Raw genomic sequence first — 25,396 nt, forward strand, 5'->3', positions numbered from 1 at the left:
TAGGGGTCCAAGTACAAAAATTACTAAAAGATAGTGGACAGGTACAAAAAATAATTTAAAAGACTAATGCAACGTTGGCCTTTATCTCAAGGGGACTGGAAAACAATGGGGTGGAAGTTATGTTCCAGCTGTACAGAGCTCTGTTTAGACCCCATTCAGAGAACTGCATTCAGTTCTGGGCACCGCACCTCGAAAGATATGTTGGCCTTGGAGAGGATGCCGTGCAGATTCACCAGAATGATACTGGGCCTAAAATGGTTAGATGATGAGGGCAGGTTGCACAGACTAGGCTTGTACACCCTGGCATATAGAAGATTAATGGATGATGTAATGGAGGTGTTTAAGATGATTAAAGGAGTTGATAGAGGAAATAGTTTCTCTCTATCTACCCTAGTGGGAGAGTCCAAAAAAGGGGGCATAACCGTAAAATTAGAGACAGGCCATTCAGGGGTGAAGTCAGGAAATACTTCTTCACACAAAGGGTAGTGGAAATCGGGAACTCTCTCCCCAGAAAAGCTGTTGAGGCCGGCAGTCAACTGAAATTTTCAAAACTGAGATTGATACATTTCAATTAGGCAAGGGTTAAAGGATACAGAACTAAGTTGGGTAAATGGAGCGAAGATACAGGTCAGCCACGATCTAATTGAATGGCGGAACAAACACGAGGAGCTGAATGGCCTACTCCTGTTCCTATGTTCTAATATCTCCTGAAGGCTAGTTTCAGAGCAGCATTGGTAGAAGCTACATAATCAATAACTGTTGCGCAAGTCTGAATGTGCACAATTCCATTTAAAGTGTAAATAAAGAAATAAAAAGGAGCTGACTTCACAGGAGCAATTAAATCAAATGCACATTAAAAGTATTCAGTCCATACACAGTATGTAGATGTGTTTGTTCAGAACACCTAAAATTATGAAAATTCTCTCATTTAGCTGCTGGGACTACTGCAATTTACTATACCAAAAAATTCACGTGGCCAAATGACTGTCGAGCAATTAAATTCTTGACAATTTGAGGTCATGTTTTCCCACTTAAATTATCTAATAATCTGAATTGTGTTACGTAAATAGCAGCACTGAGTAGTGCTAAAATAAATTTGAACGATCAGATAATTTGAAATAAACAACTTTGAATTGAGTTGACTGTACTTGCATCATACATTTTAGAAATCAATGAGAATGTATAATGCTGTTAAAAGACTCGGTACTGCTGGCAACATTGGATTTTATCTGATCACAACCAGTTTTTGACAGGGACATTTCGTTCATACATAGAAAATACAAAGTTGAGTGACCAGTGTTGCAAGTTTTAAAGTACAATAAGATAAACAGGACTGCCAACACCAATTAGGATTTTATCAGATTGTGCTTCCGTTCAGAAGACTTTGATGGGAGGCAGATTAGATGCCAAAAGTGGTGACAGAATTATTGCTTCAAGGCGACAGTTATCACAAGATGGAACTGTTGATTATTAATGGGAGGGCACTCAGAATAGGCATAAATATTAATTCAGAATAGTTCGGCGTGGGACAAGTATAATGTCATCAGGAATACACTCTCAACTAATAGAATTAGATATGATTTTACAGCACAGAAACTGGCCATTCGGCCCAACTGGTCTATGCCAGTGTTTATGTTCCACACGAGCCTCCTTCCACCCTACTTCATCTAACCCAATCACTATATCCTTCTATTCCTTTCTCCCTCATGTACTTATCTAGCTTATCCTTAAATGCATCGCATTCAAACATAACAGTGAAAATCTTCTGTAGTGATTGCCTTCATGTTAATTTTTACTGAGGACCATTTCAGTCGTTCAGGACTGGATTATCCTCCCCCCCCCCATCTTATGGGAACCCCTAACTAATACTGCTGTTAAATTTAACTCAAATATTAAAAATCTCATGTAAACCAGAAATTCCTGAAAGACCCTACCTAAACTGCTTTAAAAAAAAAGTGACATAGGTGAACATAGATTTTTTTGTAGTGTGCGTAAGGAGCTTTCACGGCAGCTACTAAATGTAAGATTTTTCTTCAATTCTATGTGAACATAGAACCCGACAAAATACACTATTGTATACTCATCTCTCTGGAGTATGCAAGCTTTTAAAATAGGTATAAAGAAACACAGCATCTGATACCATCAGTTTCTTTCATAACCTGCCAAAATCATTTTACTTCAATCAAACTAACAAAAGTTTACTCTTTAACGTTACAAAAGGGAAGGCTTTTCAAAAAAGCTTGCAGTGGAAAATCCTTTACATTGCAAGCCAGATTTTATTTAAGACATAGCCTTGAACAAGACCATCCAAATGCACAGCCGCTTTCACTATTTTTATCCTGTCTCATTTTCTTGGTGAATAGAACAACAGGTTTCTTTCATTAATTGCATTGCAGGTGCCTTCATCTAGAGTATTGCTGTACCATACATGCAAGCATAAAACTTGGGAGACTCCTTTACCAACTCCACCGGGGGTTCCGCATTCAGGGCAGATAATGGAGATTTCACTGCAGTTGCCGATCTGTTGTTACCTTATTGATGTTAAATTTGGAATGCTGCATTTTAATATCAACTTCTAAATATGGCAATCTCAATTCTTCTACTGGGATAAGGGGTACAAGCAAAGTCGCAGAGGAAGGGAGGAAGAAAGAAAAAGTGGTTATGCCAGAACCAGGCCTCTCTCCCATATTTTAGTAGCCATTACACCACAATACAAGTTTCAAAGCAAGTCATCTATGGTCCCTCAGTTGGTCTTCCTGTAGGTATTACAGAAAAAGGTGAGGACTAAAAGTTGAGAAATTAACCCTTTACTAATTTTATTAGACAACAAATTAAAAATGGGGGTGGGAAGAACTAGTGTGGTGGGTTACAAACTGGCCTTGTATCTCAAACTTAGAATGAAATCTTCCTCTGCCTGCTACTGCAGGTAGACTGCATAAAATGAATCTGCGATTTTGGGCAGTTTCAATCTAATTTCCAGTTAGCATAGACGCACAGCACAAAACTGTCCCAGATTTGGCATCAAAGGGCGGTGTTACGCAGGCAGACCTGAGGATGGTTGGTGTGGGAAATGGAAAAGGGTGCCTCAGAGGTCAAGGTACAATGCTGGGGCAGAGTAAAACGAGCTTTACTCGGCACGTAGCTGTGCTGTACCCGACCAGGGACTGACTGATCCAGACGCTGGGTGCCTGAAATGGGAAGTGTTTCATTCTCCCAATTCTTTTCGCCTTGTCTTTTAAGAGATTTCTGTCTCTCTTTTTAATCTCATCCCCCAACAGATTTGTTTCAGGAGTATTCCCACCCCACCTCTGAGAAGAGAAAAAAAAAATCTAGATCCGACTATCTTATTGCTTACTTAAAACTCCAACTAGGAACTCATCACAAGTGAGGCTAGATTCAAATAGGAGACAATCCTGGGACCTCTATTTGGAAACATTTGCTTTCGCTGCAATGCCAAAATGTAATTTATGCATTTGCAAGACGTTCACCAGCCACATCCAGCTGCAAGAGTGGAACAGTTTAAGCTGCAGACTTTATAACCATCCCCAATGTCCAACAGGAAACACAACTCAAGCTGGACAACCAGAGCTCCCTTCTGCGCCTTACCTAGCATTAAAATAACTTGCTGTTGTGTCACTCCGTTTTAACTGCCTGGTTGACGACTAAGCCAACCAAGGAAATTAAGGCCAAGTCAAGCACTTAGAACAACAGGAAGTTATTTATTTGACAGACCTAAACCATTTAGATAAACTGCATTGTATGGTACCACGGACAAACAAACACTAAAGCAGGTGTGCCACGTTCAAGTGTCACACGTTTAATAAAAACACACAAAACAATCAAGCATAATTGGGAGCACAAATATTGGTGGCGATGCTTTAAAACTTCCTTTCCACTCAATCAGCAGCTTCTAACTGGCCCAGTTTCCTACATGCAATTATTATTTTCTGCAGTTTTTCTTTTTTTAAAAAAGCACTTAATTTATTAGAATTTAATTTTTTCCATAAAAATCTCACTAAGTGATATCTTGCTGGCTACACAAGTCCTTTTTCACACCTGCAATTCTGAAATTAACCAAATTCTTACATTTCACCAGATGAACAGCAGAATGCAAATTTACACACCCATCATTCCAGCTGTTCAGTCAACTCACCAAACAGACCTTGCGCTCCAGGGAGCAAAGTTTGACATCAATCGTCTTGGGGTAACATTTAATAGTGCTCTTTATTGACCTCCTGTTTCTATGGAATAAGATCAATTTGATATTCTGCCCGTCTTGAAAACTAAACAAAGCATGCAAAGGGGCAATCCACAGAGCGGGAGAGCCTGGATCCACGCCCACAATTCCACACTGGTGGACCAGGGTGCAGCATGTTAACATCCTATTGCACTGCTCAAAAGGGAGGCAAGTTTGTGAACAATTTTCCACACAGTAAGCTACTAACCTTAGCTGGCACTTTGCTTCCCCACAGGAAGTGAAACAAACATCAGCCTACATGCTTCCCAGTAGCTACATACAGTACAATACTGGCAGAGACCCAGGAACAGGTCACCTGACCATTCAGCATGGGAAATACTGTGCACAATGGGGGATGAGAAAGAAGAAGAGTTAACTAAAAAAAGGGATAGGTAAACTAAAAAATATTAATTTTCTTTTTGGTGTTAATATTTTGGAATGTAGACTTTTAAACAATGAATAAGCTTTTAGATATCAGTACTGAATTCCTATTTAATTATTTACTTTCTAAATTAGGTCCCGAATGCCATTGCCACACAGGCTGAAATTACACTGGCCACTATTTTTAGCATGCTGCTTAATGCACTTGTGTAAACCTCCTATGGTGCGTTATCTTAACCAAGTTAACCCCTTGGCTCAGTGCCCGAGTCAGAAGGTCATGGGTTCATACCCCACTCGAGACTTGACACACAATCTAGGCTGACATTAGAGTGAGGGAGTGTTGCACTATCAAAGGCATCGTCTTTCCGATGACACATTAAACAGAGGCCCTCTCAGGTGGATGTAAAAATCTCATGGCACTGTTCAAACAAAAGCAGGGGAGTTCTCCCAATGTCCTGGTCAATATTTATCCCTCAACCAACATCAATAAAACAGATTATCTGATCAGTGTTACATTGCTGTTTGTGGGATCTTGCTGTGTGCAAATTGGCTGCCATGTGTACCTACATTACCACAATGTCTACACTTCAAAAAAATACTTAATTGGCTTTAAAGTACTTTAGGACAATCCCGAGGCTGTGAACGGTGCTTTTTATTTAAAATCACAGAAGATGGGAGTTATTGGTAAGGCCGGCATTTATTGCCCATCCCTGGTTGCCCAGACGTGGTTTAATACAACTGAAGCAGCTTGCTAGGGCGCATCAGGGGGCAGTTCAGTCAACCACATTGCTGTAGGACTGGAGTCACATATAGGCCAGACCTGGTAAGGGCAGGTTTCCTTCCCAAGTGAGCAAGTTGGGTTTTTAAACCACATTCCGACAGCTTTATGGTCACTTTTACAGCTACCAGATTTATAAAAACTGAATTCATACTCTCAAACTGCCACGGTGGGATTCAAACTCGCATTCTTCGGATTATTTCAGGCCTCTGGATTACTAGCCAACGACTGCACCCCTTCGAAATAAATGCATTTTTTTAAAAACCCGTTTTAAATTACAAAAAAAAAGCCATATTAAGCAGTTGCGACCATCTGAGTCATCTAATGCTCCACCAATTTGCTTTTTCTCCCCAATCATTTCTGAGGGTGGCGCAAGGGTAAGGACATTAGCAGCTGGAACATGCAATGAAAGCATTTGGAAAACAGCAAGAATTAAAAACTGCTGGATTGCAATGACAGAATTTGAGCCCCAAACATTATAATTCAACTGCAATTACTTTTTGAAAGCTGTGTGGCATAGTAGCTTTTACTTTTATGTAAAATTTTTGTGTCAACATAGCTGTCGGTAGCATTCGTCTGATTCAGAAGGTTTGGGTTTAAGCCCCGCTCCAGGACTTGAGCCGACTAAACTGGAACATACAGAAGGAGTGCTGCAATGTCAGAAGTGCCATCCTCCTGATAGAAACATTAAACCAAAGCGCTATCTGCCTGCTCAGGTGAATGCAAGAGATCCCATGGTACTATTCAAAGAACAAGACGTCGACGTAGAGAAGTTGTTCCCACTTGTGGAAAAGTCCAAAACTAGGGGTCGTAAATATAAGAGTCACTAATAAATCCAATAAGGAATTCAAGAGAAACTTCTTTAATCAGAGTGGTGAGAACGTGGAACTCACTACTACATGGTGTGGTTGAGGGAAATAGCATAGAAGGGGAATTTAAGGGCAAGCTAGGTAAGTACATGAGGGAGAAAGGAATAGAAGGATATGTTGATAGACTGAGATTAAATGAATTAAATAGTGGGAGGAGGCTCATGTGGAGCAAAAGCAGTGCCATAGATCGGTTGGGCCGAATGGCCAGTTTCTGTGCTGTAAATTCTACCAGTGTTTTGGCCAGCATCCCTCCCTCAACCACCACACATAAAAAAATCATCAGGTGATTCAATTCATTTGTGGAGTCTCACCATGCACAAGTTGGCTGATGTATTTGCCTACACAACTGTGACTGTACTTCAAAAAGTATTTCATTGGATGTGAAATTTGTTGGGACATTCTGAGAATGTGATAAACTCTACATAAAATGAAAATAGTTTCTTTTGCTTAAATCAGCATATTTGCAATCAAAGACTCAGGCTCTTCCAGGCAGAGATTAGGGTAAGAAAATAAAACCTTCATTCCAAGGCAGTAAACTTCGGCATCCAAGTTGTAACAAGTGAAGCAGTAGCTCCCCCAGTGACTTAGTGTGTAAACACATCATCACCAGATGTTGGTACTGAACAATTACAGTTCTGACCCGTTTGATTCAATACTTGGTTTGTGCAGATCTCATCGGGGCAACAGTAACAATGCCACAATCCGCCTTTGGCCCCTAGGCTGGCAACCTGGAAAGGGGGAGCAAGAAAGAAAATGAGAGAAAAAATATCTACTTCCAATTACTGTTGGATAACTGCGGGTGTGTGGACATCAGTGAAGACAGCCTTGGGCTCAGCTGTGGTGGTAATCTTTCCCCCTCCATTCCATACTCAAATAGCCTGACAACACCTACTATCTAGATTCACACAAAAAGCCAGTTGAGTAGGGTAGAGGAAGGCAGTGATATATAGCTTGAGAAAACACATCAAGGATGAGGAGGCCATTTAGCCCTCCAGTGAGGGAAAGAAACAACTGGGGGAGTGAAAAGTGACTAAAAAAAAGTTTTTTTAAACAATATAACCAGGCATTTTACAGAATAAATTAGTTTCAAGATAACCTCAGTTTGTTTCCTCCTGATCTGCCCCGCCCAACTAAATTCCAAATAACAATCCCTCAACTGCAAATCTTCAACCCAGAACTGAGACAGAAAAAAAGTTACATGATTGAACTTACTGGAATCCAAGTTTGACGAGTTAGCCACTTTGATTTTTTTTTAAAATAGAGAGAATAGAAAGGCACAGAAGGTCTTCACAATAACAACGATAAACTTGCTCCACTGTGAGGATAAACATCCTACAGAAATTCAATCTATCTAACGCCACAAAAATGCTTGGAATTCAGTTTTTGACAAAAACAAATTTGGGTACATTTTACCATATGTATGGACATGTTATGTGCACTAAAATGTAGCTGTACTTTATTGGTTTTGTGATACAAAAAACACAATTTTAAAAGATGTTGTACTGTATATGTTTTCTTCCTTACATTTGTGTGGAAAATGTTTAGTATTGTGCAATAGTGGGCTTGATTGAAAAACAAACTTGGGTGCTGGAAGAAAATCCCACATAGTGTTTAACTCAAAAGGAAAAATTCAAGGGTCACAAAGGGCTCTTAGCATAAAGAGAGCATTCAATGGCCACTGACTGAGACAAATATTTAACCCAGGTAGTTCTGAATCTTTTATCATACCTTGAAATCACAGCACTGGAACATTTGCACTTGTATGAAAAGCATTGCTTGACTTCTGCCTTTGTCTCAGTGCCATTTTACAGAAGTTCTAAATAAATACAAATTTAAAATATTTTCAGGCGTGAAGCCAGAGATTTTGCACTACACTGAAGGTCTGAGCCTATATCATTAATTCAGATTATAGAGCTCCAGCACTGCAATAAAACACTGACTATACTTTAAGTCAAATCTTCTACTGCTCTGCCCACCTCCCAGCTGGTCTCTAGTTGAAATCATTCATTCATATCGTGTCCTGGAGCTCAAATTACTGCAGGAATATCCTGGGAAGAGAGGCAGCCTAAGTGCAAGATGAAGATTTCTGTGCTTTTGCTGAAAATGGTGTGAAACTAGCAAATATATTTTGTTAACAACGGTGTGGGCTGGTTGAAAAAAACAGCATTTTTTTTTTTAAATGCATCAATCGTCATTCTTAAAACAGTAAAAAAAGACACCTCAGATCTTAGCCAGACATATCAATTTGATACTCCGCCCCGTCCAGAGAACAAGCAGGACAGGTTGTGCTCCTTAAAGCAGTCATGGAATTCTATTACTCCTTGGTAGATAAATACTTAGCCTATTGCTTGCATTACAAAAATCAATGAATTCTATGAAAACATTTGATTAATGAGCATTACTTTAAAAACCAAGAAATCCGGGAACAGTGACATGCTTATCTAAAAATGTGTTTCACATTGATGACAATAAAGCCGAAAAGCGGCAGCAAAAATATTTAAAAGGCAGCAATTTTGCTTCATCAGTGCGAAATACTTGAAAAGGAGATAGGTAGAAACAATGAGCAAACCACAGTATTTTCAATTAATGGATTTCAGCTTACTGCTTATAGAAAAGACTATATATTGCAACAGTGCTGGTCTCAGGATTGCTTCCCTCCCACACCAACCAGAGAGGTTGTAATACTCTTACTTCTGTGATGCCTGATATTCAATGATACAGTACCCTTCGCAAAAATTTTTAAATGATATAAAGTGTAGACATCAGCCGTATAAACTGGAGTGAAAGAAACTTGAAATTCAGAAAATTACACAGGACCTTCATTCAAAAGAGACGAAGGGATTTATCAGCTGTCAGAAATGATGTAAAGTGCGCTTCACTAGTCTAAAATGATCACAGTTGCCAAGTAGTTAGCAAACAGGCACAGTAATGGAGGTTGTACATGCAGTAAAGGAATGCTCTTCACATGGTGGGATTGGTACAGAGGTCATGTATGAACTTGATTGCAAGGATAAACTAGACCTTGTGTGTGTTTGCTCAAAAAGATTTGGCCCAAAAAACTCACCTGATAGCCAGTGTCCACCTGCAGCAAAGTGTTGCAGACCACATGACATCTCAATCAGGCCTAGTCAACCAGTAGATTTGTTTTTGTTTGACAGCAATTTCTGTCAATTATGATTATGTCCACCACTTTATATGGAGCATTTTTTTTTTTAAATATAAAAGTTCACACATGCACTGTAAAAATCAGGGGGGAAAAAACGAGTTTACTACATTAAAGTCAAGGTTTTCAACAGTGTAGTAGTGTAGTAAGCAATTAGGCCTTTAACACCATTGATGGAATTGAAACCATGCTTTGGTCACAATAGGGTAGCTATGCTAAGTCTGGCAGCACCCAATATAGTGCAAATTGGATGGAATGCTCATCTCACTATCTTTACCGAGTATTTTCAGTCCAACAGTGATTTACATTTTTTTCTAAACCCAGTTGTCATAGCACTGCACACTAAATCTACCACATTAGAGACACGTTATTGTGTACAACTGTGATTCTCCAACTATAGCCAAGCCCTAGTATTGATTAATGGTAAAGTCCATCCAGCTCAGTGGTGTCTGGGCGATTCTCAGCAAGGCAAATAGACAAGGCACCCATTTGCCAGCTCACCCCTCTATCAGGCATCTCCCACTGGCCCACTGCAGAGCAGTACTGATGCCAGTCATACAGACCACTGCAGTCCACAGCCTGCTGACCAAGGAAGGTTAAGGTACAGAGTTTCCACATAGGAGGAGAGGTAGGAGAAATGGGAAATATTAATCTGAACAATCAAAGCCTGCCTGTACAGAAGGGTAGACCATCTGCCTCCTAACCAGCTGGGTGAAAATATTCCAATCCCATATTGCCTATATATTTCAGAACTTTTACAAGCATATTGGTTAGAGGACAATGACAAATCACTAGTTATGGCTACAATTTTTTTTTAAAAAGGGTGGGGAAAGGGAAGAGGAGAAAGAGGATTTTAATCTTTATTTCTTCCACATACTCCCCTCTTTTTCCCTGGGAGCACTGATTCTTGCTGGAGTGGAGTCCCACAGGCACCAGCCACCCTTTAGTCTTGATCCAAGTGGCCACTTCTCAGCTGTGAGCTTTGACAGTAAGCGTCAGAAGTCCATTTTACCTCGGAGGCATCACAGCCAAAACCAGTCCAGGCACAAGCATTTTCTCAAGGGTGATGATAAACAATCAGGACCAAGAGCCCCAGCTGAAATTTTCCCCCTCCCTTGTGCTGAAGCCAAATGTAGCACCTCATCCACTTGAGACCAGCTAAGCAGACCGGAAATCTAACTATAACTCATCTGTATAACTTAGTATCCATGATGCCCATACCAGCACTGGGGTAGAGCCAATTCTTTACTCCTCCTCCAATTTTCTCCATTTCCCAAGGTCTTGCTGTATGGTTCCATAAGCAAATAGCAGCCTCCAATAACGACCAATATGATTATTCATGTGTAACCATTAGCAGGCCATTCAACTGTGGGGGAACCAGAGCCCAACTTATCAACCGTCCACCTACATGCACCCCTAGCATGGATCCTTACTGTTGCCCTGGCTAAGATCAGCTAAACCAGGGATCAAACGTGGATCTTGATTTGTTCTGCTCAGTTACTCACTAGATATATTTCCTAACCCACCAAATGAACCAGAGCCAATTTTAATGTGATTTTAAAATAATTTGTTTTGCTGAGGTCAGCACAAAACCAAATACAACATTTAATCCCCTTCTTCCCATTCTCCTGTCCTAGTGGAATAGATGCATTATTTGAATAGGTAGAAGTTGCTAAATACTGAAGGATGAACTTCAGTATCACAAAGTTACAAATGCTTTAATAGTGTATATGGGATAAAAAGCACAGACATAATTCTGACACTGAGCATGCCCAGGATCCCAGTGTCTGAATCTAATCAGCAGCCGATGACCCGGGGTTCTGGGATGAGCCTAAGCTTTTTGAGAGAGCCCAAGTTTAAATCCTGCTCATTTGTGCGTCTCACTACTCCATTTTTAAATAACTGCTAAAGACACCAATATAATACTAAAGCTTTTTCTCTTGCTGAGTGGGAGTTATGGCACATGATTGACAAGTATAATAAAAGTCCCTTTACTCACAGTCACAAGGGAAGCATTCCATTTAATCTATAGGCATGCCATTCCCAATTGAACCTCAATGTACAAAGGACACAAGGGAATACTGTATGCTGTCGATTGTACATGTGCATTCTGAGCCTCCCCACACATCAACATCTGTCTTATGAAGCTTGCCCAATTGGGCTAGATGGTCAATTTAGTAAATAACTGAGCTATACAGACTGTGCCGAGTTAGCAGATCTCAGCTGGGACAGGCAGGGACTCTCCAGTTGACCTCAGATCACACTCTGCTGACACTTGTTCAAAGTGCCCGTCACTGTCAGGGCAAGGACGGGATCAAACTCAGCTGTGATGCCTTGTGGCTGAATAACCTACCCAAATTCATTGTCTAGGCTCACTCATTTAGAATGGCTACTTGGACAAGGTAATGGAATGCAATCAACCAAGGAATGGGAGAAATGTGGTGGAGGAAAGGAGGAGAAAAAAAAAAATCAAGCCAGTCTTGTAGCATACTATAAAGCGTTTTAAAGATATTCATGTTTAAATATTGCTTGGCTCCCTGCAGGATATTTGAAAGGAAGCCAGTGTCTTGCAAAAGGAAGTCACTTAAGCAGTTTAGTTAAAACTACAGTAAGCCTTAAGTTCAAGTTTCTCTTTTTAAGCTGAGCAAGGAGATTAGAACAAAAATTGCTCATCTCTGCTTGCTACAACTTAGAGGATTAAAAATGATGAGGTGTTCCTTACATAAGAATTTCTTCAAACCTAAATAGTCACTGCATACATCAATTGCAAACTGCAGGCAAAGCAGCATGCTATAGAGCAGAAGGTTTGCAAAACTCATCTTAGTCAAGCTTTTTAGGGCCAGTGGGTGGGGCAAAATAGAACGAGGAAAAGGCTTGTTATCCATCCATAAGTCTTTCCAGGCTGATCTTCCATATGAGTTAATGGCCAGCTCAAGACCTGGATTAGCAGAAGCTTGAAGAGTGCATGGCTCAGGGGTGCCAAGGCAGGAAGACTTTCTTTTAATATAATGTGATGGGGAATATTTCAAGTCAGATATTTTATCAAATGCTGCTTTAAAGGAAGATAAATGCAAGGATAAGTTGGAACTCTGTCCCATCACCTTTGCAACCTGGTGTTAAATCAAGCACAGATAGTTTAAATGCTCAATGCTGTATACTGAATATGTTCTATCCCAGGCATTCGGTGAGTGCAAATTCACCCCTCTCCAAAATGCTCTTGTTTATCAATAGTATAAATATTCTTTTAATAGCAAGCTATTCATAAATAAACAAATTACTTAAATGTTTTGCCTTGCATTCTTTGTTTTCATTGGAAAGTTTTAAAAAAGTCAAAGCAAATATTTACGGTATACATGAAGAAACTGGATAAAAAGGAACCAGCTACAAAGAAAGCCTGTTATGTCATTTGTACTGGAGACATATAGATCTATACTTTTGAGATGGGACTTGTATTTTGTAAGAGAACCACATGCTTTTTAAGATCATATCCTTTCTTAATAGATTCCGTGATAACTAGGCCAGGGTAACTTGAAAAATCTAAAATCTTTCAAGCTGCAATGGAAAACAGTAATTGGTGATCAAGCATTATTGGTACATAGGATTTGAACGAACAAATATACACAAGGAATCTTCATCAGCTGGTTCATCATGAACCTAAAATCGACTGCAATGTTTCAGGCACAAAAAAAACCCTTTCTATTCAAAACTTAAGGTTCAATTATTTGAATATTTAAATACTTTACATGCTGGGGAACACTATATAGAATTAAATTTTAACAGCAGTTAAAGTTTACACTTAATCAACCTAGCATTAATAGTAAGGCACTGGTTTCAATGCCAACTTCAGGACACTTATGCTTTCAGTGAGCTGCCCATCATTGCCATCAGATGCAGATCAGCAGAGGCATGGTGCTAAGTCAATAAAGAGACAAGAACAATCAGCACTGTTACATATCTGGCTCGTGTTCAATTTCTATATATCTACACTGGCCATCCACAGTAAAGCTTCAGAGATCTATAGCTGCCATATGTCCTTTCCCAGAGCCCAGAATACAGAGTTTTGGGGACTGCAAAGTTAAAAAATGGGGATAACATGCAAATAAAAATGTTTTAAGAATGTGGTGTAATAAGATGTTTGTGAAGGGTAGTTTGGAAGTAATATCCTGTGCATCCAAGTGTTAATCTGATCTATAGAAATTATTTTTAAACTCGATATTGCCATAACAAAACAATCGCCATTGTAGAATGTAAATTCAAGTTTTAAATTCTTATACTTCAATTTTCATCCAGATCTAGCAAGTTCACTTAATTTTTTTTTAAGGTGAATGGACACATTCAAGCACAATTTTCTCTTGTTCACCCGAAGACTCTCGAAGACTTCGTGCTTGGGTACAGTTCTGCTGCTGCCAGTTGCCTTCAGTAACATTCCCAAGTGGCCATTGTACACGCACTGACTAATAACAGGCTATTCGGCTGCTGGAGTGGGGGCCAGATCATAGTCAAGCCTGATCACGCTCTCGGTCTACCCACTTCCAGCTGAGGTTACTGAATGGCAATATCAGTGGGAACACCGATAGTTATCCCCTCCAATCCCAGGACAGTGAGGCTAACTATACAATCTCCAACAAACTCAACGGATACTAGGGATCAAACCAAGGACCTTCTTGATCTCTATGGGCCAGCTACTCATTGGTTAAACTCTCGGACATTTGGGGGAGTCAGTCTGCATGATGACTTGAACAGTAAGAGACATTCCAGGAATATGGTGAATTCACCAAAAAGACTCACTGCCCACTACTCTTGTGTGAAAACTTACCAGTGCTCCTCTTGAGCAAAACTGCATCATCAATATATACCCCACTGAATGTTTGGTCTACAATTTTCTCCCCTTCTCTCAAAGGTATCATGCTGGGATTCCACCCCACAGGTGCCAGCCTCATCCAGTAGCCTAAGTGGCCATTCTTCACATGTAAACAATCTTACAACACCAAGTTATAGTCCAACAATTTTATTTGAAAATCACAAGCTTTCGGAGGCTTCCTCCTTCGTCAGGTGAATGTCAGGAAATCCTGACATTCACCTGACGAAGGAGGAAGCCTCCGAAAGCTTGTGATTTTCAAATAAAATTGTTGGACTATAACTTGGTGTTGTAAGATTGTTTACATTTGTCAACCCCAGTCCATCACCGGCATCTCCACATCATTCTTCACATGGAAGGACAGCGATTTGCAGCATTCTGCTTTCCAGGCCAGTCTTGTCCATGCACGTGAACAATGCAGCGCGGATTATGAATTACTATTCGGATGACTTTCCCCTCCCTTAGCCCAGGATAGTGTCACACTACCACCCTGGCTGAGATCAGAAAACTAACACAGGATGGGAATCAGGCCCTGGGATCTATCTGTTCTGTCTGGCAAAGTATCACGCCAGGCAGCATGTTTAATCACTTACAATTGGGAGGGGCAGAGAAGAAGGGTAATCAAATCACTGAACACCCAAATATACGCTAATATCATGTGATTAGATTCACCCAACTCTGTCCATGTGGTTTACTGCATTCACAACTGTGAAAGGAATGGTTATAGGGATTCTTTTTATTGCACCGAAATGCGTGTAGAGGGTTTAAGTTATATTTTGTAGAATATTATATATTTTTGCTGGTGTTAAACATACCTGCCCATAGTTGTCTATTCCAGTAACTAATCTATTTAAATTTAATAAATCAAAGGATGTCCTTAAAGATTGGCCAAGAGTTGAAAGTCCTACAGCTTGAAGATTTTTCAATTCGTTCATAAACGTTGCGTGGTTTTCCTTCCAGCCAGCCTGAAAAGTAAAATATTTCAGTCATGCTTTCTCTGTTCAATAATACTTCGAATTCTTTCATCATTTAAGTTGCACAGAGTCAGTTTTCACTGGTCATCTTAACAGGATGTCAATACAGAAAAGGCATAGAAATGTGTGAAAGATTAGTAACTTCAGAACAACATCTATAAAAGATTAAAATTCAACAAATTTTAATAGGCTCTATAACGACTCGTTTTCCTTTCTCTTGCCAGTTTTTTTTCCCCTAGCCTGTCCTAAAGACATTGACTCTTTGCTGGGGATACAACACTGCAGACACTGGTCATGCACTGGCACTTCACCCGAATGATCTTTAGGCGTGAGCTTCGACAGCGAATGTCCAAGGGTACTCAACGACAAGAAGCATCACGGTCCAATTTAATCCTGTCCATCAACTTCAACCCATCTGCACTTCCAGCAAACAGGAGCTGAGACAGCAACAGATTTTATCCTCCCTCACCAAAGAGCACTGTGGCCAACTGTAGCTGCCCAGACTGAGATTAGTTGACTTGGTCTGTACCTAGACCAGTTTTCTTTTTAAAAAAGTTAGAGTATATACCCTCTTGGTTCATCAACATCCCCCTCCATGATCTTGTGGGACCACGCAGCCTATACGAAAGCCTCGACCGCTCGTCAGCTGCCCACTAGGAGATAAGCAAGTGCATTGTAGCTGTGACTCCGTCTAGTTCAACACACTGCACCATCTGCATTTCTAAGCTCTGGTGTTTGTACTTGTATCTCAGTACTTCGTTATCCAGAAACAGCCTTATTTACAAACATACAAAAATGACGGGCAGGAAAAGACCAACTGGTCCATCAAGCCTGCCCAGACTAATGCTGGCTGCAGCATCATGACTAATCCTCCCCAGCCATGTAATCTCCTGGGAGAGGCAAAAAGAGAAAAACCCAGGACAAAAAAGGAAAAAAAAAACATTCTGGAAAATTCCACTCTGACCCACTCAGGTGATCGAAACCAGTCCAGGCGATCATGTGGACTATATTATCTGTAACTAAGACTGTAATATTACACAAGAGTGTAGACAGTAATGTGTTGTGCCAAACCTCAGTTCCACAGAAGAATGCAGTGTTTCCTACAATTGTATTGGTAGAAACGAGACTCATGAACTACAGTGGCTGAAACATATGTGCTGGTAACAGCAGCATGCAGCCATCCTATGTCACCACTACCTCCAACTCCAGATAGCAGGATGACACAACTTGCAATTTCCACAGCCAGTATCAACACTGCTCCTTTATGGTCCCACCAGCAGCCATGTTAGTGGTCCCTCTGTGGGCAAACCATCCAGCCCAGTGATCAGACTTGCTTTATCAGTTCCAACCTGAAATTTTTTTCCTCCTCCAGTTAACAATTCCTCCCTTCCTTCCCTAAAAGAGACACGACGTACTGCTCCCTGTGATACCAAAGTGGCCATCGTGCATGACCGTTGAGTCCCAGACGGACATCTCAGCAAACCTCACCCAATATCCACACACAGGAATAGCCAGCAGGAGTAGAACAATAGCTGAATTTTCACAAAATGACAGGATCTGCACACTGTAATTCCCATATGTAAAGCTTCCAATTCCAACCACAACCCCAGGGATTTTTGGGGGGGGGGGGGAAATGGGAGAGAAAGAGGGAGGAAAGAGTGAGCAAACAAATAAGACAGGCTCAGGATAAAGGTCTAATCCAGCGTATGAGCATCTTAAGCTCTTCTCCACATTCAAACCTCCAGTATCAGCGCAGTATCAATGTCAGCACATGATGTGCTCATTCTTACCCATTGAAAGCTATGTTGTGCAATGAAGGAGCACTGAAGGAGTAAAACCTTCCCCATAGGGAAAATCAAATTTTAGGCAAAGCATTTTTTGTTCAACTTCCTGACCCATACAAGATATTCCAGAGAATACCAGATAGAAGGATCAGAGGGAAGCTGAGGAAAAAAAAAATTTCACCCAGAGGGTGGTTGGGGTCTGGAACTCACTGCCTGAAAGGGTGGTAGAGGCAGAAACCCTCAACTCATTTTTTTAAAAAAAGTACCTGGATGTGCACCTGAAGTGCCGTGACCCACAAGGCTATGGACCAAGTGCTGGAAAGTGGGATTAGGCTGGGTGGCTCATTTTCGGCCGGCGCGGACACAATGGGCCAAACAGCCTCCTGCAGTGCCGTGAATTTTCTATGATGCTATACTGACAAAGCTTTAAAAAAATACATTAAATTTTCTGAGCTGCACATCTCCCTTCCGACTATACTGCCTCATTTATTTCGAGCAAGTAGTATGATTTTAAGTCACAGCTCCTCCAATGCCAATGGAGCTGCTCCAAGACCTTCCTTTTCAGCAGCATCAGTGTGGGTGTGGCTTAGCAAGACCCAACACGAGGGTCTATATGCAACTCAAAAAAGTGACAACATTTTTTTTTAAACTTTTTTTTGGCTTATATAAAAATTGGAGTAATTTTAAATAAAAAACATTTAACTTGGACTATCCTTCCCCTTTAAGGAAGTCTGGGCACTTGACTTAGGCTGTCCTTCCACTTTAAGAAGCAAATTTGGGGATGTGACTCAAACCGTCCTTCCCCTTTAAGAAGCAAGTCTAGGCACTTGACTCAGCCTCGCCTTACGCTTTAAGAAGCAAGTCTGTCACACACCCTTGTGAAAATGAGTCACCGAGGAGTTCTGCAGCAAACTTATAGTCACTATGAAACAAATGTAATCATTTTTTAAACTGTCCAAGTTAGTTTCTTCACATGACCACCTCCCTCTTTTTTTTATGCTAAATAACGTTGTGTGTCCATCATAAAACCATCTCGGGGGGGGGGGGTAAAGAGATCATCCGCAGCTGGTGCATCAGAGGAAAATGTCGGCCATGTTTAAGGTGCCTGAGTGGAGCGCAGACGGTTGGCTGGAGAGCAGGAACACCCTCTGCCCCCTAACACAAAATAAAAATGATCACAAAACCCAACAGTAATCATGAGGGCGCGGGTTTACCTTGATACCGTACGGCGGCTCATCAAACGTCACCAGCATGTACCTGTCTCCCCGGCTGGCAGGATCGCGGGCTCGCAGCTGTTTAAAAACAGGGAGTAAGATGGAGGGAAGGAGGGGGGGGGGGGGGGGGATAGAGAAAGAGAGAAGACAAGTTAGGATCAGACCACCGCATCTCATTCGGCGTCAGCGCGGGGCCTGAGGCCTATCTCCTCCCCAAACCCCCATCTCCATTATTTTTAATTCCTTTTTTACCTTCATGAAGGTCTCAACTGCGCCTTTGGCTATGTCCAGGTAGGTGGTGCCCAGATGGGTGCGCTGGCTCATGGAGGCGGACGTGTCTATGAGGAAAAGTAAGATGGGCATGATGGTGAAGAGGAGAGGGGGGGGGGGGTGTGAGTTAGGGGACCAACCGGGGTTTGGGGGGGGGGGGGGGGGAGAGGGGGGGGGTAAATGGATTGGAATCAGACCCCCTCCCCCTCAACTAGGAGGAGGAGGACATTCGGGGCCTAGGGTTTGGGGAGGAGGAGGGGGGGGGGTGGTGGTGTTTACACTCGGGAGGTGAGCTGGGACTCTCTAGTCAGCTGGGCACCGATGGCTCAAGTTTCTGAGGGGATTGGGGGGCGGGGAGAGGGGGGGGGTGTCAGGGTACCTGCCCTGTTGTGCCTGTCTATCTGTCACCCCCTTCCCTTTCCCCCCGCCGAGCTGTAGGGGCCGCTCTCTGTTTCTTTTCCCCGCCCCCCCCCCACTCCTCCTGTGTGCCTGTCTCTCTCTTAAATGCCGCTCCGCACAACTTTGCTTCTTGTTTTAACTCCCCTCCCCCCCCCCCCGGCGTCACCTGACACGCTCCCTCCGCCCACCGCCGACTCTCATTGGTGGCGGCCGGACCCTTCGTTTGCATATTAGAACCCGCCGCTCCAGCTGCGCGACGCGCGAGGCTCCTCGTGCGCATGTCCGCGAGCGAGGGCGAGGAGAGAAAAAAAATGAACACGTCAGTCGGTGTCTCTGCGCATGCGCGATTTGTTTCAAACGGAACCGAAGTTCCAATCGCCCCGAATCCGGCACATGCGCAGTGGGCGAAGGGTAATTGCAGAGTGTCTGGTGCCAGGAGCCATGGACAAGGGCAGCTCTGTTACAAGTCTGCCTTTCAGCATCCTCATTTACGACCATTTGACGATTTGATGCCCTTTGTTAGAACGTGGAGTGATCATGATGACCCATAAGCCAGAGTTTGTGCATTAGCCTTAAACTGAGTTGAGCCCAAACCTCAATAAGTAAACAGCCCCAAGGCTGCTGATATATTGAGCAAATACTGACAATACCGCAGAGTTGCAGTCGTAATTTGTTGATTTATGGATTACGCCAGTGATCAAGAGGCTGTTGTCTGCTGTTGTGTTCAGCTCAGGAGCTCCAGCTACCCTTATATAACATGCAGATAAAAATAAGAAAAGGCATCAAAGCTCACCCCTCTAGTAGAAATATATAGAATTTACAACATGGAAGCAGGCCATTCAGCCCAACCGGCATTTACCTTCCACACGAACAAACAGTCCTAATCTCGTTTACCCACTGTTCCATATCCCCTCATCCACCTATCCAATCTAATCTTGAATCTTGACATCGTTTCTGCCTCAGCCACCAACCCTGGAAGTGAATTCCACAGCCTCGTAGCTCTGTGTAAAGAAGTTTTTTCTGTCCTCTTTTATATTTAATTAATGGTCCCTCGTCCTAGACCCCTCAAATACTGGAAACACTACCTCTATCGACAAAAGCAAAACACTGCGGATGCTGGAAATCTGAAATAAAAGCAGAAAATGCTGGAAATACTCATCATCAGGCAGCATCTGTGGAGAGAGCAACAGAGTTAACGTTTCAGGTCGATGAACTTTTGCCAGAACTGGAAGAAGTTTAAGATTTAACAGTTTTTAAACAAGTACAGAGCCTAATAAAAAGATGAGGTGCCACATCAAGTTACATCAAAACTACAGCACAGGAACAAGCCATTTGGCCCAACAGGTCCATGCTGGTGTTTATGCTTCACACGAGCCTCCTCCCTCCCTATTTCATCGAACCCTATCAGCATACCCTTCTATTCCTTTCTCCCTCATGTGCTTATCAAGCTCCTGCTTAAATGTATCTATGCTATTTGCCTCAGCAACACCCTGTGGTAGCGCATTCCACATTCTTACCACTCTTTGGGTAAAGAAGTTTCTCCTGAATTTCCTATTGGATTTATTAGTGACTTTTATATGTCTGACCAAGTGGAAACATTTTTTCTACCTCTCTCCTATCAAAGCCTTTCATTATCTTAAAGACCTCTATCAGGTCACCCCCCCCAGTCTTCTCTTTTCTAGAGAAAAGAGATCCAGCCTGTTCAGCCTATCCTAATAAGTATATCCTCTCAGTTCTGATATCAGCCTTTTGAATCTTTTTTGCATCCTCTCCAATGCTTCTATATCCTTTCTATAGTATGGAGACCAGAACTGTGCACAGTACTCCAAGTGTGGTCTAACCAAGGTTCGATACAACTTTAACATAACTTCTCTGCTTTTCAATTCTATCCCTCTAGAAATGAACTCCAGTGCTTGATTTGCCTTTTTATGCCCTTATTAACCAGAATCGCTACTTTTAGTGATTTGTGTATCTGTACTCCTAGATTCCTTTACTCTTCTATTCCATTCAGACTCTAATTATTCAAGCAGTATGCGGCCTCCTTATTCTTCCTACCGTTGAGCTTCATTGGAACAGTGTAGGAGGCCGAAGACAGAGAGGTCAGTGTGGGAGTGGGACGGGGAATTAGAATGACAAGTGATTGGAAGGTCAGGGTCACGCTTGCGGACTGAGCGGAGGGGTTCAGCAAAGCGATCACCCAATCTGCGTTTGGTCTCCCCAATGTAGAGGAGGCCGCATCATGAGCAGCGGATACAGCATACTAAATTGAAAGAAGTACAAGTAAATCAATGTTTCACCTGGAAGGAGTGTTTGGGGCCCTGGAAGGTGGGAAGGGAGGAAGTGAAAGGACCTTCCTTTTTGTTCTTTTCTCACCTCCCCCCCCCCACCCTTTCCCTGGCTCAGTTCTTTCTAAAACCTGTTAAATCTCAAAGTTCTTCCCGTTCTGACGAAAAGTCTATTTCTCTCTCCAAAGATGCTGCCTGACCTGCTGAGTATTTCCAGCATTTTCTCTTTTTATTGCTTTTATCTACCCTGTCCCATCATTTCATAATTTTAAATACTTATATCATATCATCCCATAATTTGCTTTGTTCTAATGAAAAAAACAAATTTTCAAGCCTTTCTTCATATTTGTATTTCCTCATACCAGGTAGCATCCGAGTGAATACGTGTTGTAACTTATCCAAACCCTCAATATCCTTCCTATATTGTGGAGCCCAATACTGCAGACTGTACTCTGACTGAGGTCTTACTAACATTTTATGCGGGCTTATCATTACCACTTGGCTTTCGTATTCTATACCTCTTATAAGAAAACCTAAAATTCCATCAGCAAAGAGTGACGGCTTAAACTGGGGGAATGAAGAAGAGTACCAGTTTAACTATCAGAGTTTTGCCTTCGCATCTTTCCCGCCTCTGAGTCAGGAGGTATCAGCTTTGAGCCCTGCTTCAGACAGCCCTGGCAAGTGAAGCCAGTCTTCAGCCAATTCGATTCACTCCACGTGATACCAAGAAACGGCTGGGTGCACTGGATACAGCAAAGGTTATGGGCCCCGACAACATCCCGGCCTTGTGCTTCTAAACTAGCCACGCCTCTAACCAAGTTATTCCAGTACAGTTACAATACTGGCATCTACCCGACAATGTGGAAAATTGCCCAGGTATGTCCTGTCCACAAAAAGCAGGACAAATCCAATCCAGCCAATTACCGCCCCATCAGTCCACTCTCAATCATCAGCAAAGTGATGGAAGGTTTCGTCGACAGTGCTATCAAGCGGCACTTACTCACCAATAACCTGCTTACCGATGCTCAGTTTGGGTTCCGCCAGGACCACTCGGCTCCAGACCTCATTACAGCCTTGGTCCAAACATGGACAAAAGAGCTGAATTCCAGAGGTGAGGTGAGAGTGGCTGCCCTTGACATCAAGGCAGCATTTGACCAAATGTGGCACCAAGGAGCCGTGGTAAAATTGAAGTCAATTGGAATCAGGGGAAAACTCTCCAGTGGCTGGAGTCATACCGAGCACAAAGGAAGATGGTAGTGGTTGTTGGAGGCCAATCATCTCAGCCCCAGGACATTGATGCAGGTGTTCCTCAGGGCAGTGTCCTAGGCCCAACCATCTTCAGCTGCTTCATCAATGACCTTCCCTCCATCATAAGGTCAGAAATGGGGATGTTCGCTGATGATTGCACAGTGTTCAGTTCCATTCGCACCTCCTCAGATAATGAAGCAGTCCGTGCCTGTATGCAGCAAGACCTGGACAACATCCCGACTTGGGCTGATAAGTGGCAAGTAACATTCACGCCAGAAAAGTGCCAGGCAATGATCATCTCCAACAAGAGAGAATCTAACCACCTCCCCTTGACATTCAATGGCATTACCATCGCCGAATCCCCCACCATTAACATCCTGGGGGTCACCATTGACCAGAAACTTAACTGGACCAGCCATATAAATACTATGGCTACAAGAGCAGGTCAGAGGCTGGGTATTCTGCGGCGAGTGACTCACCTCCTGACTCCCCAAAGCCTTTCCACCATCTACAAGGCACAAGTCAGGAGTGTGATGGAATACTCTCCACTTGCCTGGATGAGTGCAACTCCAACAACACTCAAGAAGCTCAACACCATTCAGGACAAAGCAGCCTGCTTAATTGGCACCCCATCCACCACCCTAAACATTCACTCCCTTCACCACCGGCGCACCGTGGCTGCAGTGTGTACCATCCACAGGATGCACTGCAGCAACTCGCCAAGGCTTCTTCGACAGCACCTCCAAATCCTGCGACCTCTACCGCCTAGAAGGACAAGAGCAGCAGGCACATGGGAACAACACCCACCTGCATGTTCCCCTCCAAGTCACACACCATCCCGACTTGGAAATATATCGCCGTTCCTTCATTGTCGCTGGGTCAAAATCCTGGAACTACCTTCCTAACAGCACTTTGGGAGAACCTTCACCACAAGGACTGCAGTGGTTCAAGAAGACGACTCACCACCACCTTCTCAAGGACAATAAGGGATGGGCAATAAATGCCGGCCTTGCCAGCGATGCCCACATCCCATGAACAAATAAAACAGACTAGAATATGATCTATAGTTACTGGCTTGACATCCAGCGAAGTACTTGTGTCCAGATGGATGGCCGGTGGTGAAGGGAGTGAATGTTTAGGGTGGTGGATGGGGTGCCAATTAAGCAGGCTGCTTTGTCCTGAATGGTGTTGAGCTTCTTGAGTGTTGTTAGAGCTGCACACATCCAGGCAAGTGGAGAGTATTCCATCGCACTGGCAGCATTCCCGCCTCGGAGACAGAATGGTTGGGTTTGAGCCCCATTCCAGACAGCCCTGGCGAGCGGAGACCAGAGCTCTGGCTCTGAAAAAAGGATTGACATTCAGCGCAGGTTCTTTTGTCCGATGGGTGTGGGTGGTCCCCCCATTGTAAAGGGTAGGTGGGGCTGTTTTGCCTTGGTTGCTGCTCACTTAGGAAAGGGTACTCCAAAAATAAAAACTGTGAGGAAGGCAATGGGAAACTACCTCAGCTACTCTTCCCTAGTAAGTGGCTCAAGAATCTCATCAGTGAGACTTGAGCTACAACCTGCCCCAAGGCAGAACACAATGGGCAGATGGACCAGCTTAACTAGGCTGAAGAGGGGAAAAAGTGCCAAAATAAACTGGGAGGCGGAGACTATATCTCAGGGAAGGGTGTGTCGTTGGATGGGTACACTGGTTCTGTGAACTGGGTCACTAAGGGTAGAATGCCTTTGTGAACTGGGTGTTGAGAGAGTTATTGTTGAAGTAACTTTTGAGTAAGTCAGTGTCTGGTTCACCTGCTGAAAATCCAAATGTCACTTGTTTTTTTCTGTTTTTGAGTTTCAAAAAATAATAATTGTGAGGTAAAAGATGAACCAGAATGTATCATTTTAAAATTAAAAAATAAACAGTTTTCTGAGGGGGCATGTCCTGGGCTCCCGAGAAATGCACCAACAATTTTATGCCTTCAAAATTTGGATATCCCCTTCAGGCTTTCATGTACTTAAGCTTTATTTTTCCCTTTCAATGCAGGTGATGGAATGTTGTATATACCTACCACTTCAGTGACTACGTGTTTCCACATGTCAGGGCTATTCTTGAATTGTCAGCTTTTTGGGACTTTAGGGAAGTTGCTGGTTAATTTTTGTTAGATTTATAGGTCGGCATGTACGGAGGGTAGACAATTTGAAGGGCAACTGCTACACATTCTGCTTGTTCCCTGATCCGCCCTTGTGGAAAGTGTCCTGGAGACCAGAAACGAGGACTGATCTTATTTCTACACTACAAACAGTGTCAACACTTCACAACTACTTCATTGACTGCAAAGCACTTTGGGGCGTCCTGAGGTCGTGAAAGGCGTTATGTGAATACAAGTCTTTTTTTTATCTCCAACATCTCAGTCAAGCTATGTGTCTTGCTGCCCAGTGGATGAAAAGCCCCATACAGAGCGTGCAGATTTACATAAATTTCAATACGAGCAGCATGAAGGTGCATCCAGTGAATGTGTTGTACAAGCCTCTCCTCAACTATAAACATGTGGAGAAAACCAACAATGGGACTTGAGCAAATGGACACACATAATATATGGACATCACCATGAAATACAAGCCAATTCAGAAGTTTTTCTTACACAACCCCTTCCTGAAGCACTCCCTTTCCTCACTATTCCAATACTGGCCTTCCAGTGAAGAGATAGAGGCCATCATGAGAAAGGAAAAGTAAAATATTTCCCACATCCTACTTCCAGTCTCATAAATACAACAGCTCACCTTGGTACTGCCCAAACCAATGCAAAATAGGCTCTCAAACTTCTGTTTTCATTCCCCTCTCAACTTCCCTACATAGTCACAACCTCCCACTTTGTTCTACTCAATGTATAGTGGAGCACAGGAGCTTAAATTGCTGGACGAAAAAAGACCAAGGACCATATAGTTCGTCTT

The 25,396-nt window shown here is 42.6% G+C and overlaps 1 protein-coding gene across 9 annotated transcripts in view; it reads right to left on the minus strand.

Annotated features, from left to right (window-relative positions):
- The window catches only part of ints6 (integrator complex subunit 6), a 97,946-nt gene extending 78,896 nt beyond the window's left edge, over positions 1 to 19,050 (minus strand). For 7 of the 9 annotated variants that reach the window (XR_010964372.1, XM_067992622.1, XM_067992624.1 and 4 more), the window contains exons 1-3: positions 18,511 to 19,050; positions 18,259 to 18,336; positions 15,102 to 15,251 (exon numbers count right to left, since the gene is read on the minus strand). Coding sequence is in view for 8 of the 9 variants with exons in the window: in XM_067992622.1 (XP_067848723.1) it covers positions 15,102 to 15,251; positions 18,259 to 18,336; positions 18,511 to 18,621 (339 nt within the window). In the remaining variant the exon portion in view is untranslated. Of the gene's footprint in view, positions 1 to 5,708; positions 6,994 to 12,722; positions 13,341 to 15,101; positions 15,252 to 18,258; positions 18,337 to 18,510 lie in introns of those variants that run through there. The other 2 variants (XM_067992628.1, XM_067992629.1) reach the window with 2 other exon arrangements.
- Between the last annotated feature and the right edge of the window lie 6,346 nt (positions 19,051 to 25,396).

This window comes from Heptranchias perlo, chromosome 11, assembly GCF_035084215.1.
Source record: "Heptranchias perlo isolate sHepPer1 chromosome 11, sHepPer1.hap1, whole genome shotgun sequence".
Lineage (NCBI taxonomy): Eukaryota > Metazoa > Chordata > Chondrichthyes > Hexanchiformes > Hexanchidae > Heptranchias > Heptranchias perlo.